The sequence below is a fragment of the Neovison vison genome, chromosome 10 (assembly GCF_020171115.1).
Source record: "Neovison vison isolate M4711 chromosome 10, ASM_NN_V1, whole genome shotgun sequence".
In the NCBI taxonomy this organism is placed as follows: Eukaryota; Metazoa; Chordata; class Mammalia; order Carnivora; family Mustelidae; genus Neogale; species Neogale vison.
Window position 1 is genome coordinate 39,828,418 of NC_058100.1, and position 18,205 is coordinate 39,846,622.

Sequence of the window (18,205 nt, forward strand, 5' to 3'; positions counted from 1 at the left end):
GCTTAACTGACTGAGCCACCCAGGTGCCCACAGAGCTTCCTTTCCAACAGACCCGTCCCTTAGATGCCACCCAGAGGTTCCCCACGGGGTAACCGGCCCCCCACCCCCGTCCCGCGCCTCGGTGAATGCTGGTGTGGACTGCCTGGGTGAGTTTATAGCTTCCCTTACTTTACCTCTACTTCAACCTTATTTCCAAACATAAGTACCATGTTTAGTATTTTTTCTATAGCAATGGAATTTTCTACATTTCTAGGAAGCATCCTTGGGCAGAATAAATGTCACAGTGAACCTAAAGCAAAACCAAAATTAAGTAAGTCACCCTAAAGATATACTGAACATAGATTTCCTTCGCAGAAGTGATAAATTTAAGAATAGAAATAATCACATCACGTTCCAAGAACTAAATAACTATTTGCATTTATAAAGTACATTCAAAAGTACATCTAAAATGTATTTAGAAATACCTAATAACTTTAAAGAGAGAAAAATTGGGAAATTATACATACAGAACTTTCATTTTTCCTAAAATCTTCTAAATATAATCAAAATTTCCTTTAATATATATATACACAGCAATGCTGTAATTACTATCCATGCACTTGAAAATTGCACACCACACACAGAATCGGTTCACCTGCCACAATCCGTGAAATAATTTGGTCTTTATCTATAACACGTTCTCGAAACAGAAAGTCCGAAAAAAGAGAGAAATAATGTAGGAGTTTCAGTGCTAAAGAAAACCATCTGGCTAGTCTGAAAATCTGCTTTTATGTGTGTAAAATTGTTTCAACAATCATCAGTTAATTAATCCCAGAAGTGTGCCAGGTTTAGAATGCGAGTGTGGGTGCAGCGGCCCCCAGGAGGCTCCGAAGCTTCCCTCGTCGCAGCACACGAGCCCTCTCCCTCCTGTGCAGTCCCGTGGTTCTGCGTCTGTGGTTCTGATAAAGCGGTAATTACCACCTCACACCCAGTGTGCGTACTGTACCTTGCCTTCCCCACTTGACTGCAAACTCTTTGAGGGTAAGCTCTATGTTGATTCAGAGTTTATGCCTCACCATACCTACCCGGGTGCCTTGCACAAAGCCTCAAAAAATACATAGTTTATAAATACACTCACAGGCACTCCCTCCTGAAAAAAAAAATGCAAGTCTTTTCCCCCAAAATAAACTATGTAGTACATTACTTTGGTTTTTTTTTCTTCCCCTATTTCTCAGCAGTTTCCAGTTTAAAAATCCCTGTTATCCATGCTCCCAGAGAGAATTTATTCGTCCAATTCATGTAACCTATTCATTCAAACCACCCAACAAATACTTGCCGAGCTCCTACTTCGCTAGGTAGCGTGAAAGGGGCTGGGGTTACATCAGCAAAAAAGCCTTAGGGAGCTCAGAGTCTAGTAGGAAAGACATACAGGTCAATAAGTAATTACAAAACGAGGTGATAATTGTTATAACGAATGTGAAGACATGATACTCGGTAAGAGTAGTTCTCCAATTTAAGAGTGCTTCCAGTTTCTCTTTGTAGTTTCTCATTTTCCTGATCTTAGGATCTGCCCTGCTCATCCGTCTCTCCGACCATCCGTCCCTCAGCCTAATCCTTCCTTCAGTTCTTAAAGACATAATGTATACCTGTGGTACTAAATACAGAAACTGGCCCAGAACGCGTCAGGAGAAAGAAGTCTTCCTCCCACCTTGTCCCCAGTCACCCGTTTATCCTCCCAGCCCAGTGCACAACCACGGAGCGGTCAGCGCACGCGCAGAGACACGGCTCCGGGCACGTGGTCGTGCTCTCGCTTACCCACGACAAGGGCAGCTTCCGCCCCTCCACCTTGTTTCTTTCCCTTCGCGGAAATCGTTCTCCATCAGCCCACCGCGGGCCGCCTCCATTCTTTTTAATGGGTATCAAGTATTCCGCGGCATGGATCCCACACAGTTTATTTAAGCATCTCCTGAGCAAATGCTCATCTGAGGCTCTGCAAATGCTGCCCTGAACGTGTTTATCCGTGGAGCACCCTGCGGAGTATCTCTGAATATGTCTGTAGGAGGTATTCCTGGAAGTGAAACTGGGCTCGAGAATACGAGCGCTTTTTGCTTTGATCGGGGCTAACATAGAGGATTCACTGGTTTAATTTCCCACAAAACGGGAAATACCCACTTTCATAACATAAATTATTAACCTTTATAGAAATGGCTCACAAATCTGTACCCAGAGTTCTGACCCCTTACTTATTCTCTGTGGTATCTCTGTGAGATGTCCATGATCTTTCAACATACACATTTCCTTGGATCCTCAGGAAAACCCTTTTGGAAAGCAAATTTACAGCCTTACCCTCAACGCATTCTCTGTAAGTTTACTCAGTTCTCCTTGATTCCAACTCAAAGCCACCTTCGACCCTTCACCCATACCTGATTCCCTGGTCCTTAGGGCGGACCGGTCCTGCGCAATTCCACAAAGGTCATTGTCTTTGTACTTATTCAGACCACCTCCGGGCTATTCTCATCCAGCCACTCGGTTCTCCTTGCCTTGTGCTCACCTGGTGCTTCTGCTCACGCGATCCCCTCTGCCTAAAGAGTCTCGAGCTGAAATCCCAGGAAGCCCGGAACATCTACCCTTAATGCTGGATCACCCAGAAAGCATTTTCCTTTTTTTTTTTCATGAAGCATTTTCTAATATGAACGGATAAGCACTTAGGTCTTTCACTGTGTGTTCCTATTTATAAGGTAAATTACAAACGTCTTCATAGAAAGGATGACGTCTTAGCACCTTCTGGCAAGCCCACACTGCCTTGGCATTTCAAATGTGATTACCTAATGAGTGTGGATGAATGCTTACAAATGAAGTAATTCCTACAAGTCAGATAATTCTATACAAGAACATATTCTGTAGAGGATATTTAATCCATTTACTTTGGAAAATATTTTCAGGTCTGTGAAATAAAATCCCCTATTCAATAATTAAATTTATTTCAGAAAACCCACAGTGTAAAATATTTCCAATCAACTATTCCAGTAAATAAAAATTTCCCTCACACGATATAAAACAGGGAGGACAAAGTACAGGGAACAAAGGAAGAGGACGTTAACTGCATTTCTCTTCAAAACTACAAGATCCTTTCAAGTCTCTCAAATGTAGTCAAGGCTATCTAACTACTAGGTAAAAGAAGAGGGAACTCTGCCACGATGTTCCTACAGACTATGGCTCAAGTGAGTTGAAGATGGGCTAAATAATCTTTTACCAGTTTCACAAATACTTGGAAAGAACTTTGCAAAGCATCATAAATCCTATATTTCCAGCTTTCCAAATTAAATCATACGATTTCCATTAAGCATATTTGTGCTAAAACATTTTACATTAAAGAAATACAGAGAGAAAAAGAATAGGATTACGCTTTCCAATACATAAAGGCAGTCATGAAAAATATAAGCGACCATTAGAAATGATTCAGCTCCCATCTCCCCAGGAGCTACACAAATCCTTGCCAGGAAGTAGAAACCTGTTACATTATAACTTATATTTTCAGTAATTAAGAAAAATGATGACAATACTACCATGCATATGCAAGTGCTGGGTTTACTTCTTGACTCACCTCTCCCCCATTTACATATTCCATCACAAAACACAAACGGTCTTTTGTCTGGAAGGAATATTTCAAGGACTTGAAATGAAAAAGAAAAAATGTTACATTATAATCCAGTATTCTTATAACAATACCAAAATAGAATACTTAGAAACAGTAAGCTTGAGGGATGGAACGAATTGTTCTTGTCCTGAACAGTCTACTTACTCCTTAAGAGAGCTGAAGAGTTTTGAAGGACATAAAACAAATTTTGTTTAGATCAGCACTGGCTACTGTTAGGGGAAAGGTTAAAATTAAAATTTTAAGTAAAAATGCACTTAGTAATTATGATGAGCACCTCTCGGTCTATTGTGCTGTCTCTCTGAAAGGGTATTAGTCCCTGAAATTCCCAGCTGCATGACCTTCACGTGGGGAAGTCTTAGGAACACAGCTCGAGCAGATGTGCTCAGGCTTCTCACACAGCTTCAACACTGTGTTTTGCATACCCGGTAGGTGCATAGCATGCCTGAATTCAACAGAGTTGGCTCATATAATTGTATAAGTTAACGACATCAGAACTTCGGGGTTCACTTGCTATACTGGACAATATAAACACAGCAGCGTAACAAAATCAGTCTAGAGGTCGGATCATGTCTCTGGAAACATTCCTATTTTACACAATCCTAACTCTTTAAAAGGTTCCCCCTTTGGAAAGTCTACCTGTTACTACTTTTTTTCTCTTTCTTTTCTACCTGTTATTTTTAATCTTAATACACTTCATTAGAACCAGGAAGAAATTATGGCTCTACTACAAGCGACCTAAGTACAAGACTACAAAAATCAGTTTCTTTCTCAACAAGTAATATGCATGTAAATGAAGAAAACATATCATGATTTATCCTACCTTTAATTTAATGTATTCAGTATTCCTGGGTCTCTTAAAAGTACTCTATACTTAGGGGAAGTCTCAATTTCTATAAAAAATTTTCAGTCAAGATTTTCTGCCTTTCATATCTGGAGACAAGCAAAGCTGCCTGATCATTTAAATATTTATCAGAAGCCAATAAACAAAGGAAACACAAAACCCTCACATTTAATACTAAGAATTTCTTGTAAGTCTACCATTTTCTCAGTGGTCTCCACATATTTGCTCTACGGTTTTTTTGTTTTTGTTTTTGAAGGCAGTGAAATTCATGAGGGAAAAAATAAGTCTCAAAAAAAGGAATGGATGTTTAAGAGCAGGGAAGACAAAGGCATACATATTGTAAACTTAGACCATACACTGCAATAATGTCAAAGAAATCAGACTTACAGTCATTCCACAAAGAAAATGGTATGCCTAAATAAATGTTATTTTTCATGGCTTAGTTGTTGCAATAAAATACCCTTTAAGTTTAAAACGTTATGATGATCACATCTGCCCTTTAGTCACTTACTGTTAAAAAGGGATGTCTAGTGTTCTTTAATACTCTGCTTTCAGTTAGAGTATGTGCCACTTCGTCCTACAAAAGAAAAAGGCAAACCTTTAATATATGTACTAAGCACTAGTAATATCCACTTTTCACTATTTCTCTAAGACCAGAAGAGTTTAAACCCAGAGACAGAAAAAGATGTGAAGAGACGATGACGTGTTTCCTTTATTGCTATGCTATTCCTCCTAAACGCCTTAAAAAAAAAAGATCAAATTAATCATTCAAATCAGATGGTTGTAAGATACAATAAACTTGTACACATTCAGTCTTACTTAATCAGATTATATTGCTAATGATACAAAAATCACCAAAAAGTTACCAGGGACACAGATGATTCAATAGTTAACCTCCCCCCTTGAAGGCAATGCCTTAGTGGCTAATATTTAGGCATGGAATAGTTAATATTTCCATGTTTGTAATATATCTTATTCAGGAGGACATAAAGGATGTATTTCAGTAAAGACCATAGAATTTGTAAGTCTCCTACTTAAGAGAAAAATCAGTTCCTGAAAATAGGAACACAGAATATATAGATAAGATTTAATTGTCAACTGTACATTTTAGAAATAGAAACAGAATATAAAAATTGTATCTTTTTGCTTGTGGCTTTTTAACGTGCCTCTTTAAAAAAAAAGAAAGAAAGAAAAGTCACAACCTACTTTAGGTGAAAATTTTTAAAATCTGGGTGTATCTCAAACCAAAAATAAGTGTATTTCCCCAATCTTGTACATAAATCCCATCTTGACATCAAAAATGAACTAAGAGATATTTTCTTCAACATATGGAGAACGGGAAAAATGTTTCGTATTTCAAAAATAACACCATCTTCAAGAAGAAAGGAAAGGAAGACACCGCTGAAACTAACACAGCATCTCTGGTGTTTGCCTCTAGCAAGATTCGAAATGAAGCTCTTGCTGGATTAATGTCTCCTCACTGTCAGCAAATCACAATTAGATTGTAAGTAAGATGTGGAGAGGAGAACACTGGGTCACTGCATTATATTTATCATCTGACCTCAGTCAGACCTCGAAGATAAATGAGAAATAGACTGATCAAAGATGCTAAGCCCCGGAAGCCATTCCAAGAGGGCAGCACCAGCCACGTCTGGACAAGGCAAGTGAAATTAACAACATGATGTCTAAAACTGGTAGTGAAACAAAGCGTGGGTATGAAACCACGCCCGAATTATCTGTTTAATAAGAATCAGGCTTAAGTGCTCAAACGATTCGAAAGCCTCTTGTCACATCATACTATAGTTTCTAAACGCATCAGAAAAAGAGCACACGTCTTACTGCAAACCAAATCACAACAGAAATGACAGCCACACTTACGGATTCTGCACTCCCAGTGCCCAGCATGATGAGAAGTTCACAGTAGAGACTTAGTAAAGGTTTGCTGAACTGAACTCTTGCTTATCATAGGAATCAATTCCAGCTGTCAGGGGTGTGGGACTTCATTAATTCCAACACTCATCCCTTCCACAAATACGCACCAAACCTATTCTGGGCTTGCTCTACACGCTGCAAACACGGCCCCAAACAACAAAGACAAGGATCCCTGCCCTCGGGGAACTTTGTGTCTCCCCACACAGATGGTGATCAGGGTTCAAGGGGAAAAAGCAGAGGCCCTCCCGCAGTTCAGGGGATCACGTGATGTACATGAACTCATCAGGAAGCATGATGCAGGCTACTCTGTGACAAACACAACCAAATCCAACCACTAAAAACCAAAACCCTTGATGTGCCCTCAACTGAAGGCTGCTGACAGTGCAGGTATGAAGTGGTTTAAAAAAACACCACCACGATCCCTCTGCGTAAGGAGTCACCAACTAGAGCAGAAGACAGAACGGATGGGTAAATAACCAACTTAATAAGTAATTACTAATGCTGATGAGTGCCAGTGTCTTCCTGCCACTTCCAGCCTTCCTCCCTTCCAGCCTCCGCAGGTAATGGAGAAAAACTAACATTACTGGAGAAGTATATGGTGGGTGCTGAGGTGATGGGAGAGGCCGGGGGTGACACCATCTGACTTCTATTTTTAGAAGTTTACTCAGGCTCCTCTGAGTAGCAGGACAGCAAAAGTAGCAAGGATCAAGCAGGAGACAACAAGGAGTCCGAGAGAGAAAGGAGGATGGCCCATAGGACCGTGGTAGCAGCAGGAGCAGGAGAAAAGGGGCCTGTCTTGAGATCCTTTTGAGATACAAAGTTAACAGTCATATCCAAAGGTTACCTGCCTCCAACATGAGGGTGTCTCAAAAGCAGTATCTCTTCACAAGCAGTCAGAAGGAGCGTCACAGAAGAGCCACCATTTCTGCAGCTTGTGCTTGCAGACGCTAAGCCACTGGACGCCAGATGTGAAACCCATGTGAAACCAGAAAAAAGATATTCTAGTGCTTCTGAAAGTATTTCCAGAGGGTAGTTCATGCTGCCTTTTTAATTTTTTTTTTATTTTTTACTGATTTTATTTATTTGACAGGGAGAGAGAGAACAAGCAGGAAGGGTGTCAGGCAACGGGAGAGGGAGAAGCAGGCTCCTGGCTGAGCAGAGAGCCAGACAAGGGGCTCGATCCCACAACCTTGGGATCATGACCCGAGCTGAAGGCAGATAGATGCTCAACCAACTGAGCCACCCAGATGCCCCCTTTTATTATTCATACGGATTTATTTACTTGTTTATTTGCGTCAGAGAGAGAGACTGTGAGTAGGGAGAAGAGGAGAGGGAGAGAGGGAGACAAGCAGACTCCCTGCTGAGCGCGGAGCCCAAAGCGAGGCTCACTCCCACAACCCTGAAATCAGGATCTGAGCTAAAAGCAAGAGTCCGATGCTCAATCGACTGAGCCACGTCGGCACCCCCATTCTACTCTTTAAAATAGTCCCACCACATACAATAGTTATTTTCCTAAACCACTTCATAAGTTTCAGGAGTGAAGATCAGTCCCCCCGCCCCGAGTTGTGCAATCTGCCTAACCACAGGGAAGGAGCCAAGGCAAGATGTATGGAAACAAATGCTAAGACAGTATTTCTTTATTGTAAGAATGGGAACGGAATTAATACTGTGTACATATCTTTCAAATATTAAAATGCATTTTCTACCATATTTTACATATGATCAGATTAGAATTCTTCCCCCTTAATGCAGATTTAATGGGACTCTACTTCACATACTAATTAGTTTCTGCAATGAAGATAAGGTATGCACAAGCTAAAAAGTAAACACAGATGCCAATAATTTTTAATTACAGTTAAAAGCAACATGTCAAAACAAAAATTTAAAAATAACAGCGATAAAATTTAGTGGCTAAAACAATGTGATGCTTTTTTAAAAAATCCACTCGTTGATGAGGACTACAAATGAAGAGCGCTAAAAATGCTTGGGTGTGCAATAGGAGTGTAACGTTTTCCTGACAAAGCTTCTGAAATTCAGTTTCATGTATATTCATCCATGGCAACATACTAACTAATGAATTTTTAAATCTAGTTTCTCTCCTAGGAATGGAATTTTATTTCTTGAGGCTATGAGGCGGAGAAATGTCCTCTTCACATTTATTTTCCCCATCTTTTCCAATTAATCACTCCCTTCTACTACACGTGGTCGAAAATTCTGCCTTCGTTTGCCGCCCCATCCCGGTACTGTCGAGCGGTCAGTAGGTATTTCATGGGTGGTGAGGGGCAGGACATGGCAGGGAAGTGGAGGAAGTGATCTCTAACCCACTATCAGGGTCAACAAGGGTTTCATGTCCTTTAATCCCTATAGCAACTCAACAGGGTAGGCTTTATTATTCCCATTTTGCATGAAGAAACTGAGGCTCCCAGAAATTAACCTGCTCAAGCCGCAGGTGAAATGGGCGGTACTGGTGCCCCGTCTAAGGCTCACGTTAAGGTCGGGTGGGCTCCACACCACCGCCCCCAATTCAAAGGTTTAGTATCCCCCTACTTGGGCGCTTTCCACTCTGCGAAGTGAAAAGCACTTCCCTCCTCTGTCAGAGCAATAACAAGCCCCAGGAGAGGAGAGGGCGAAGGCATGGAATAGCATGAGCAGGGCAGAGCGGTCTGTGGCCCAGCTCACTTACTCTCAACTAAACCACAGCGTCCCAGGGATGGTTAGGTTCCTCTGTCTTGACGCCACAGGTTAGCAATGTATACACTTTTTTACCCCACAGGAAAGACGTCACACTTTTCATGCTCTAAATGTGGGCTCCTAACTTCCCCTTTTTGAGCACATGGGCACTGCCCAGATCAGCCCTGTCCTGCTCTCCCACTCTCCGGGCTCCAGACTGGCTTCGCGCTGGGCCGACTGCTACTTCTCTTCTCCTTCTTTACCATTTTTTCACCTTGATGCAGAAAACGAAAGCACAGTCGTTCACTGCTGCCTACGAACACCGCATCGCCTTTCTCAGGCGCTGTCATTTCATACTCTGTTCTGGATCCTCCGGTTCTAAGCAGTGCTTGGAAGAGGGCTGTGTGGGCTCCTTTGACTTTGATCACGATGCAGTCACTTTGGAACCTAGTCTTTCCTAAATTGTAGACTATGTTGTTGGTTTATCCTGCCCTTCACTGCACTGCCTTCTTTCCTTCTGCCCCTTCTAACTCCCAACATTGGAATAAACCTGTCTCTACCTTCTCGCCACATCTGAAGGGCAAAGAAGTCACATAAACACTGACTGGACCCGTAACAATTCCCTCTCCAACCTCAGCTCAATCTTTGAGGCTCCTTTCACCCCAATCTTTGAGGCTCCTTTCACCCCCTCTCCTGAGGTCACTCTCCCAGTCCTCGTTACGGCAGTTCTCGAACTTTCCAGGCTTCCTCCCATGCCTGGGACATGGGAGTGTCCCATGGGAACACCTGCCAAGCTACTGAGCTGGGACTGGGGCCCAGGTCTGTCAATTTCAAGTCCAGGAGCCTCTCATGAAGTTTCTCTCTTTATCTCAACGTTGCTCCTTCATCTTTTCAAAATGTGATCTACTTCCTTCATGGAAAAGAAGTCATGAGTGATACTTAACACATTTGATGACACTCTTCTCCTGAAGACTTCTCTTGGTTTCTAGAATATCAGAATCTCTTAATCCCCTCCTCATCGGTAGTTCCATTTTCTCAATTTTCTGCTGGTTTCTGATCTCTGAACCCTTATTCTAGGAGTGCCCCCAGGACTCAGTCCTCAGACCTCTTGTCCTCACGATGGCTCCAAATAGCCTCTCTGGTGACAGACTTCCAAATAGGTCCCTCAGCTCTAGAAACACCTACTTGACATGGATGTCTTAACAGGTGACTTAAACTTGGATGTATAACAGAAACACCATATTTGGCATGTCCAAAACCTAGTTTCTAGGGGTACCTGAGTGGCTCAGTTGGTTAACTGCCTGCCTTCAGCTCAGGTCATGATCCTGGGGTCATGAGTTCAAGCCCCATTTTGAGAGCAGGGAGACTGCTTCTCCCTCTCCCCTCTCCTCCTCACATTCTCAATCTCTCTCTCTCTCCCTCTCAAAATAAATAAATAAAATCTTAAAAACAAAAACAAAACAAAAAAAACCTAGTTTCTCATCTGCCATCAAAAAGTTTGTTTCATACACACACACACACACACACACACTCACACAAGGACAAAAATCCCCACTGCAGAGAATGGCAACACCATCCTTGCCATCGCTCAGGCTGAAGAACAGACAATGATCCTCGGCCCCTTTCTTTCTTTCATGGCCTACATTCAGTCTGTCAGGAATCCTGTTGGCTCAGCATCAACATACAACCAGGATCTGACTGTGTCTTTCCACCTCCACTGCTGCCACCCTGACGTAAGCCACGATCACCCAAGATCTGGATTATTGCCACGAACTCCTAGCGCTCCCTGCTTCCTCCCCACGCCCTGCTCTCAACAGGGCAGCCAAAGAGATGCTCTTCAAATGAAAACCAGATGATGTCGTTACACGGCTTAAAAATTTCCCATGGCTTCCCATGTCACCTAGAGTAAAAACTAATATTCTTAGGACACCTACAAGTAGCCACACAAGCCTCAGCTCCACACAAGCCACTCCACACTCCTGGCTGCTCTGACGGTGCACCCCACTGGCTGCCTGCTCGCAGCCTTTCCGACTGTGATGCCGTCCATCAGCAACATCCTCGTCTCCAAAACACCTCAAGGGCTTGCTTCCTCATCCCCTTCAAGTGTTCGCTGAAAGTTTACCTTCACGGTGAGCCCTTCTGTGATCTATTTAAAACTGCAAAAACCACAAACATCGCTCCTGCCAGTCTTCCTTCATTCCCTACCCTACCTTATTGTTCTCCATCAGTACGCGTTAGCGTCTTACATTCACTGTGACTGACTCCTTTATTCCCTGTGTTGCGTATTGTCTGTGTCCCGACTAGAGGGTAATTTCTGATGGGGGGTGGGGTTGGATCAGGTAGATTCATTCAGTAGTTTCAGTGCCCAGAGCGGGCATCTCACATAATTAGGTGTTCAATTTATATTTATTAAAAGAATGACCGAATGAAACAAGAAGTAGTGAACCTTTAGCATATGTTGCTAAAGAATGACAGGCTTCATAAATTGCAAGAAGCAAACCAGAACACAAACGAGCTCAGACCCCTAAGATCACAATGAGCAGATGAAGGCACGACGAATCAAAGCGAATCCACTCACTGTCTGTTTCCCAAGCAAACCACAATCACTGGCACAATGTTTAACGCAGACGCTCGAGAGAATCTGGAAGAAGGGACCCCAGCACCTGGCAGATGATGCTCAGAAGTTCTGGGTAAGGTCTACCAGCACTAACTGAAGAGCCAAGGAGACAGCGATGTCATGGTCAAGCCGAAGCCCTGGGTTGGTGTTTCGGAGGGTCCGTGTGTAGGTGAGGGTTGACGGAGCAGGTGTGGACTGCTTACACTCAGTGCATTCACCAGAACAGCCGCTCCTCAGGACCGGCCCTTGGCAGCTCCCGGGAAATAAACTCGGATCCCCTGAATCCTCTGGTTGATAAGGAGTTTTTGTATGCCAGCGACCTGGGGCCACGTGGTACCGGTTTGACTGGACAGTTTATACAAACAGCTGTAAGGATGGTGAGTGCTGTGCACCTGAGCTGACTCAGGACGGCTTGAGTCTGAGCAGTTAGGAAAGTCGAGCCGTGATGCAGAGCTACGGGACTGACCCACCCAAATCTCGGACGTGAAGGCTTCCGTGAGCTTCCTCGGTTGACAGCACCTGGTAGGCACTGTCCCTCCCTGGTGCGGGAGGATGAAGCATGGCCAGGTGAGACCACGAGGAAGCTGGTATCTGGTTTCTCCTCACCGCCCCGTGTGCCTTTCCCTTTGCTGATCTTAATCTATGTCTTTGGGCTCTAATGAACCATAACCATAATGTAGGTACATCAGCTCTTCTGAATCCTGTGGTCCTAACGGAATACCGGGCCTGACACTGCTCTTAGGGACCACTGACACAGTTGGCGTCTGCACCGGGAATTACCGGGGTGACGTCAGCAAGACAGAGGGCCAGACAGCTTTGGGAAAGCTCCGAACTACCACGAAATCAGCGAAAGCGATAAAGCAACAGAAACCCTGGAGAGTTAAAGACAAACAGACACGCTCAGCCGATGAGAAAGTGCAGGAAGCCTCCTGCCACCCCCCACCCCACTGTCCAGAGAGGCCAGGAACCGGGAGGGATCTGCTCGGCACGGTTTTGCCGCATGAGGAAAATGAGAGCAAGAGAACCCCAGAGAACCCCACCACCGCCACGTCTGTCTGCAGCCTTGGCTACCACACGGCCCACGGTCTCCGCAAACACTGAACTCAGCCGACAGAGCTGCCCCGAGTGCGCACGTCTCCGCCCCGGGGCTGGAATGGCGCTGCGGTGAGCCGCGCCCCCGGGGCCGCAGGTGCTGCTGTGCCCGCTGTCTGGATGCCACGGAACTCTGCCGTCCATGCGGCCGAGCGGCAGCGGCTCTGCGCATCCCCACCCACTCCCGCGGCCCGAGTCCCGGGTCAGGGCTCTGACCTGCCAGACCAGGGCTCGCACTGCGGCCGCCACTGCTCTGCATCCTCCCACGTGCCAAGCTGGGACTCTGACCCGCTCCAAGCAGGGCTGTGCTGCTGCTGTGAAGCCCGCCCCGCTCTATGCCCAGCACCCAGCTGCGGCTCGAATTTGCCAGGAATGGTGCTGTGCTGTGGGGCTGAGCCGCCCTGAGCCTAAGTTGGGGTTCTGACCCGCACTCATCGGAGCCACACTGCTGTTGCTCTGCACCCTGCCCCCAGCGGACCAAGCTGGGCTTTGACCGAACATAACCGGAATGGCGTTGTGACTGCTCTGCTCGCTGCTACTGGGTCCCAGGACAGCAGCTCTGTTGGCACTTACTGCCAGCACATCACACCTGGTACCCAAAGGGACTCCCTTCTCGGGATCCCAGGAGCCCCAGCCACCGCCGCTACCCCTAGGATCTCTGCAGGCTTAGCCACAGAAGACCTCCCCAGACTTCACTGATGTCGGTCGCAGCTGACAAGCTACATGAGGACCACTTCATTGGACCCTCCCAGGAACCATACACTGGGCCACACCCAGCTGGCGTGCTTACACTCACCTTCAGGTTCAAGTCTTTCCCTGAAGAAGCCAGTCTAGCCAGTCCAGAAAGGCTAGAAGAGTTGACCACTCCTTCAAATGCTTAGAAAGCAATGTGAAGACATTAGAAACACACAAAAGGGGAGGATACATGACATCTCTAATGGTACACCATAACTTTCCAATAACTGACATCAAAGAAATGGACTTGAGAGTTATCTGACCAAGAATTCAAAATAAAGAAGTTCGGCGAGCTTCAAGGAAACACAGAGAAATACTTCAATGAAGTCAGAAAGACAATATATGAACAAAAGTGGCAGTTCAACAAAGATATAGAAGTCATATAAACGAAACAGAAATTCTAGAGCTGAAGAATACAAGGAATAAATGAAAAAATGCAATAGAGAGTTTCGAATCAGGCTCAATCAAGCAGAAGAAAGGATGTACAAACTTGAAGACAGCCCTCTTGACATTACCCAGTTAGCAGAGAGGGGAAAAAAAGAATGAAAAAGAGGGAAGAAACCTATGTGGCTTATGAGATATTGCCAGATGAAACAATACTCACACGTGGGAGTCTCAGCAGAAGAGAGAAAGGAAAGGACAGAAAACTTATTTAAAGAAATAACAGTTGAAAATGTCCCCAAATCTGGGGAGAGATACGGCCACTCAGGTACACAAAACTCAAAGATACCCAAGGAGATTCTACCTAAAGAAATCTTTATTAAGATACATTTTAACCAAACTCTCAAAAATCAAAGATTAAGAGAATTTTGAAAGCAGCAAGAAAAAAAAAATCCACCAAGGGAACCCCAGTAAGGTTGTTAGTGAATTTTTCAGCAGAAACTTTGCAGGCCAGGAGAGAGTAGGATGATATAGTCAAAGTGATGAAAGAAAAACAAAAACAAAACCAAAAACTGCCAACCAGGAATATTTTGCCCAGCAAAGTGGTCCTTCAAAAATGAAGGAGGGATAAAGACTTTCCCAGAAAAACAAAAATTGAGGGAATTTATCACATCTAGACCTGCCTTACATAAAATGGTAAGTGAAGTTCTTCAAGCTGAAATGAAAGATGCTAATTAGTAACATGAAAACATATAAAAGTATCAAATTCACTGGAAAAAGGTAAATATATAGTAAAAGCCGAAACACTGTAATGCTGCAAAAGTAGTGTGTGAATCACTCTGACCTCCAGCATATAGGTTTAAAGACAAATGTGTTAAAAATAACTATAGCTAGAATATTTTGCTACAACATAACAAGTAAATTTGGACATCAATAACATACAAGATTGGGGGAGGAAATAAATGTGTAGAACTTTTTCAATCAATTGAAGATGTTATCAGCTTGAAACAGACTTATTACAGTAAGATGTATCATGAAGATCACGGTAATCACAAAGCAAAAGATTATAACAGATTCACAAATAAAAAGAAATAAGAATCAAAGTTATACCACTACAAAAAAAATCATCAATCTACAAAAAATTAAGAAAAGTAGAAAAACAAAGGAGCTGCAAAAACAAAACAATTAAAAAGTAATAAAATGGTGATGGCAAATCTTTATTAATTTTAATTACTTTAAATGCAAATGGATTACTTTCTCCAATTAAAAGACACAGAGTGGCTAAGTAAATTTAAAAAAAAAAAAACAAAAAAGCAAGATCCAACTATATGCTACCTAAAAGAGACTAACTTAAGCTTTTAGCTCCCAGGCTGAAAGTGAAGGGATGAAAAAAATGTTCCAGGTAAAAAAAAGCAGGGGTACCTGTATCTATCTCAGACGAAATAGACTTTAAGTCAAAAGCTGTAATGAGAAACTAAGAAGGTCACTATATAATGCTATGAGGGTCTGCTCACCAAGAGGCTATAACAATAGTAAATACATATAATTATTAACAAATCTGAAGACTGAAATAGACAGCAATATGATATTAGTAGGAAACTCAAATAACCCACTTTCAACAATGGACAGATCATCCTGATAGAAAGTCAATAAGGAAATAATGGACTTGAACTACACATTAGCCAAATGGAGCTAACAAACAGATACAGAAAACTCCATCGAACAGCATGATAATACACATTTTTTTCAAGCACACATGGAACATTCTCCCTGACAGATAATATATTAGGTCACAACTCTTAACAAACTTAAGAAGGTTTATCCATATCAAGTATCTTTTCCAACCAATACAGTATGAAATAAAAGATGAATTACAGGAAGAAAGCTGGAAATTTCACAAATACAAAGAAATTAAAATACTGCAGAATAAGTAATGTGTCAAAGAAGAAATCAAAAGAAAAATTTTTTAAACTTAAGACAAATAAAATGGAAACACAACATTTTGAAATTTACAGAACAGAACACAGCAAAAGGAGTTCAAAGAGAAAAGTTTATAGTCATAAGAGGAAAGTTTTTTACATTAAGAATAAAGATCTCAAATAACCTAAATTTACACCTTAAGGAACCAAAAAAGGAACACTGTAAGTTAGTAGGAAGAAGGAAATAATTAAGGTTAGAGAAGTGAGTGAAATAGAGACCTCACGGTCGGCAAATACACTACAGTGGACTACACCAGCATTCCCCGAGGCAATACATGGGACCTGACAGGGACAAAAAATTACTCGGGACTGGGATTTGCATACTCACTGGTAGAGGAAAAATTCAAACCATTATAAAAAAGACTAGCACAGAAGATTCCATGCCAATCTGGACCCCGAGTTACGTGTCCTCACACCCAGAAACATACTTTACAGTCCACAGCAACCAAAGACGGGCAAAAAGGTATCACATCAAACGGACAGGGCAGGAAAGAATCTGATAAAGAACAGGAATGGAAATGCGAACATGTTCTCTAAAATGGGAGAAGATAAAGACACGAAGAGTGCTTCCTGGAGTCCAGGCCTTCACGAGTGGGCTCACTTTGAACATGAGGAAGGCTGGAGGGAGGGGTCCCCGCTCGACAGAGGCCTCCATTTCTCTGGAGGACGTGGGGAACAGGGGGTAGGAGGGGATGGTGTCAGGACTCTGATATTCGTGCCCACGTCACCATAACTTTCTTTCTTCCTACCTGATATGGTGAGCCGGGGGCCAGGGCTACCACTATGGTGTGAGTAGCAGGGCTCATCCCTCAGCAAGAAACCATAACCAGACCTTTGACTGTTATGCCAGAATTCCCAAGTGCCTGACGGGATGGACCGTGTTTTCACCCTCTCTAAGAAAAGCGGGATTGACAGTGACGCTGCTGTGCTGCTGAATGGTCAAGAGAGATCACGGGTTCTGTGACTGTGGGCCTCGCCCTCTGAGCGGGGCTGGGCCGAGGGACAGGTGTGTGACTTCTGGGATCGCAGGCAAGCTGGTTCGGCACATACTAATCCCAACTGGGAAAGTTCGCACCTCTGGGCACTTGTCTATGCTCGTTTCATGGGACTGCTGTGACAAATTATCACAAATGTCGTGCACGGCTTAACCAACAAAAATGTATCCTCTCACAGTGCTGGAGACCGGAAGTCCAAAATCAAGACAGGGAGCTAAGTTCGCTTCGGACGCTCTGGGGGAAGAATCCATTCCATGATGCTTTTCCAGCTTCTGGGAGCTGCTGGTCTTGGAGCTCCAGGATTCCAGTCTCTGCTCACCGTGTGGCTCAAACCTCCCTCTGCTTACTTTAATGACAATTGTCACTGGATGTAGGACCCATTCAGATAACTGAGGACCATCTCCTTATCTTCAGATTCTTCATTTATCTGCAAACATCCCTTTTCCAAATAAGGTCACATTAAGAGGTTCCAGGAATTAAGATGTGGAAATACTATTTCAGGGTTCAGTATTCAACCCAGTACAGTTCAACCCCTGCTGCCCCGAATTCACTTTTGTCTCACAGGCAAAACACATTCGAACATCCCAACATCTCCAAAAGTCTTGACCAACTTTCAGGCTAAAATCTCATTCCAACAACATTAGCTCTAAAGTCTTGACTCTCATCTCAATGGTGAAGTTATATATGGGTGAGATGGTAGGGTTGGTCCATCCTGGGGCAAAATTCATCTATATCTGTGGTTCTCTTAAAACAGGAAACGAGATGATCTGCTTCCAAAATACAAAGGTGTGACAGGCATAGGCCTGACACTCCCATTCTGAAAGGGAGACATGGGAAAGGATAAAGGGACCACGCATCTCAAACAAGTTCAGCACCAGAGATTCTTTTGGATCCCAAGGTTTGAGAAATCCCCTGTATTTGCGTTTCTGCTCTCCAGACCCATGGCGGCCCCTGCGGCCTCTGCCTCTGTGCCCCTCTGTGGCTCTGGGCCTCAGAACCACGTTTCTTGCTAAAGAGTCGCGTGTTTTCAGCTGGAAATGTTCATCAACTGTACCATTTCTTTTATTCTCCCCGGGCTTAGGACATTTTCAGTCCATCCCGTCACTGTAATTAAGCCGTGTGCTTTGTCTATTGATTAATTCTGAAAACTGACCACCACTGTAATGTTTGCAGTATTATGAAAGTAAGGAAATATCATTTAGGGTAAAATCAAACAGCATGGTTAATCAGTGAAAATGGAAAGGTCAGTCTTCATCAATAATCCTGAGCCCCTCCAGGGACAATGTTTCACGTGTCTGGGCCAACTTTCTGATACTTTCTAACACT

At 43.5% G+C, this 18,205-nt stretch overlaps 1 protein-coding gene across 3 annotated transcripts in view; it reads right to left on the reverse strand.

Annotated features, from left to right (window-relative positions):
- Positions 1 to 18,205, reverse strand: part of AKT3 (AKT serine/threonine kinase 3) — a 305,109-nt gene that overhangs the window by 94,563 nt on the left and 192,341 nt on the right. For 2 of the 3 annotated variants that reach the window (XM_044267054.1, XM_044267053.1), the window contains exons 7-8: positions 4,990 to 5,055; positions 3,584 to 3,652 (exon numbers count right to left, since the gene is read on the reverse strand). The exons of the other annotated variant lie outside the window; for it this stretch is intronic. In XM_044267054.1, coding sequence (XP_044122989.1) covers positions 3,584 to 3,652; positions 4,990 to 5,055 — 135 coding nt within the window. The remainder of the gene's footprint in view (positions 1 to 3,583; positions 3,653 to 4,989; positions 5,056 to 18,205) is intronic. 3 annotated transcript variants of the gene reach the window in all.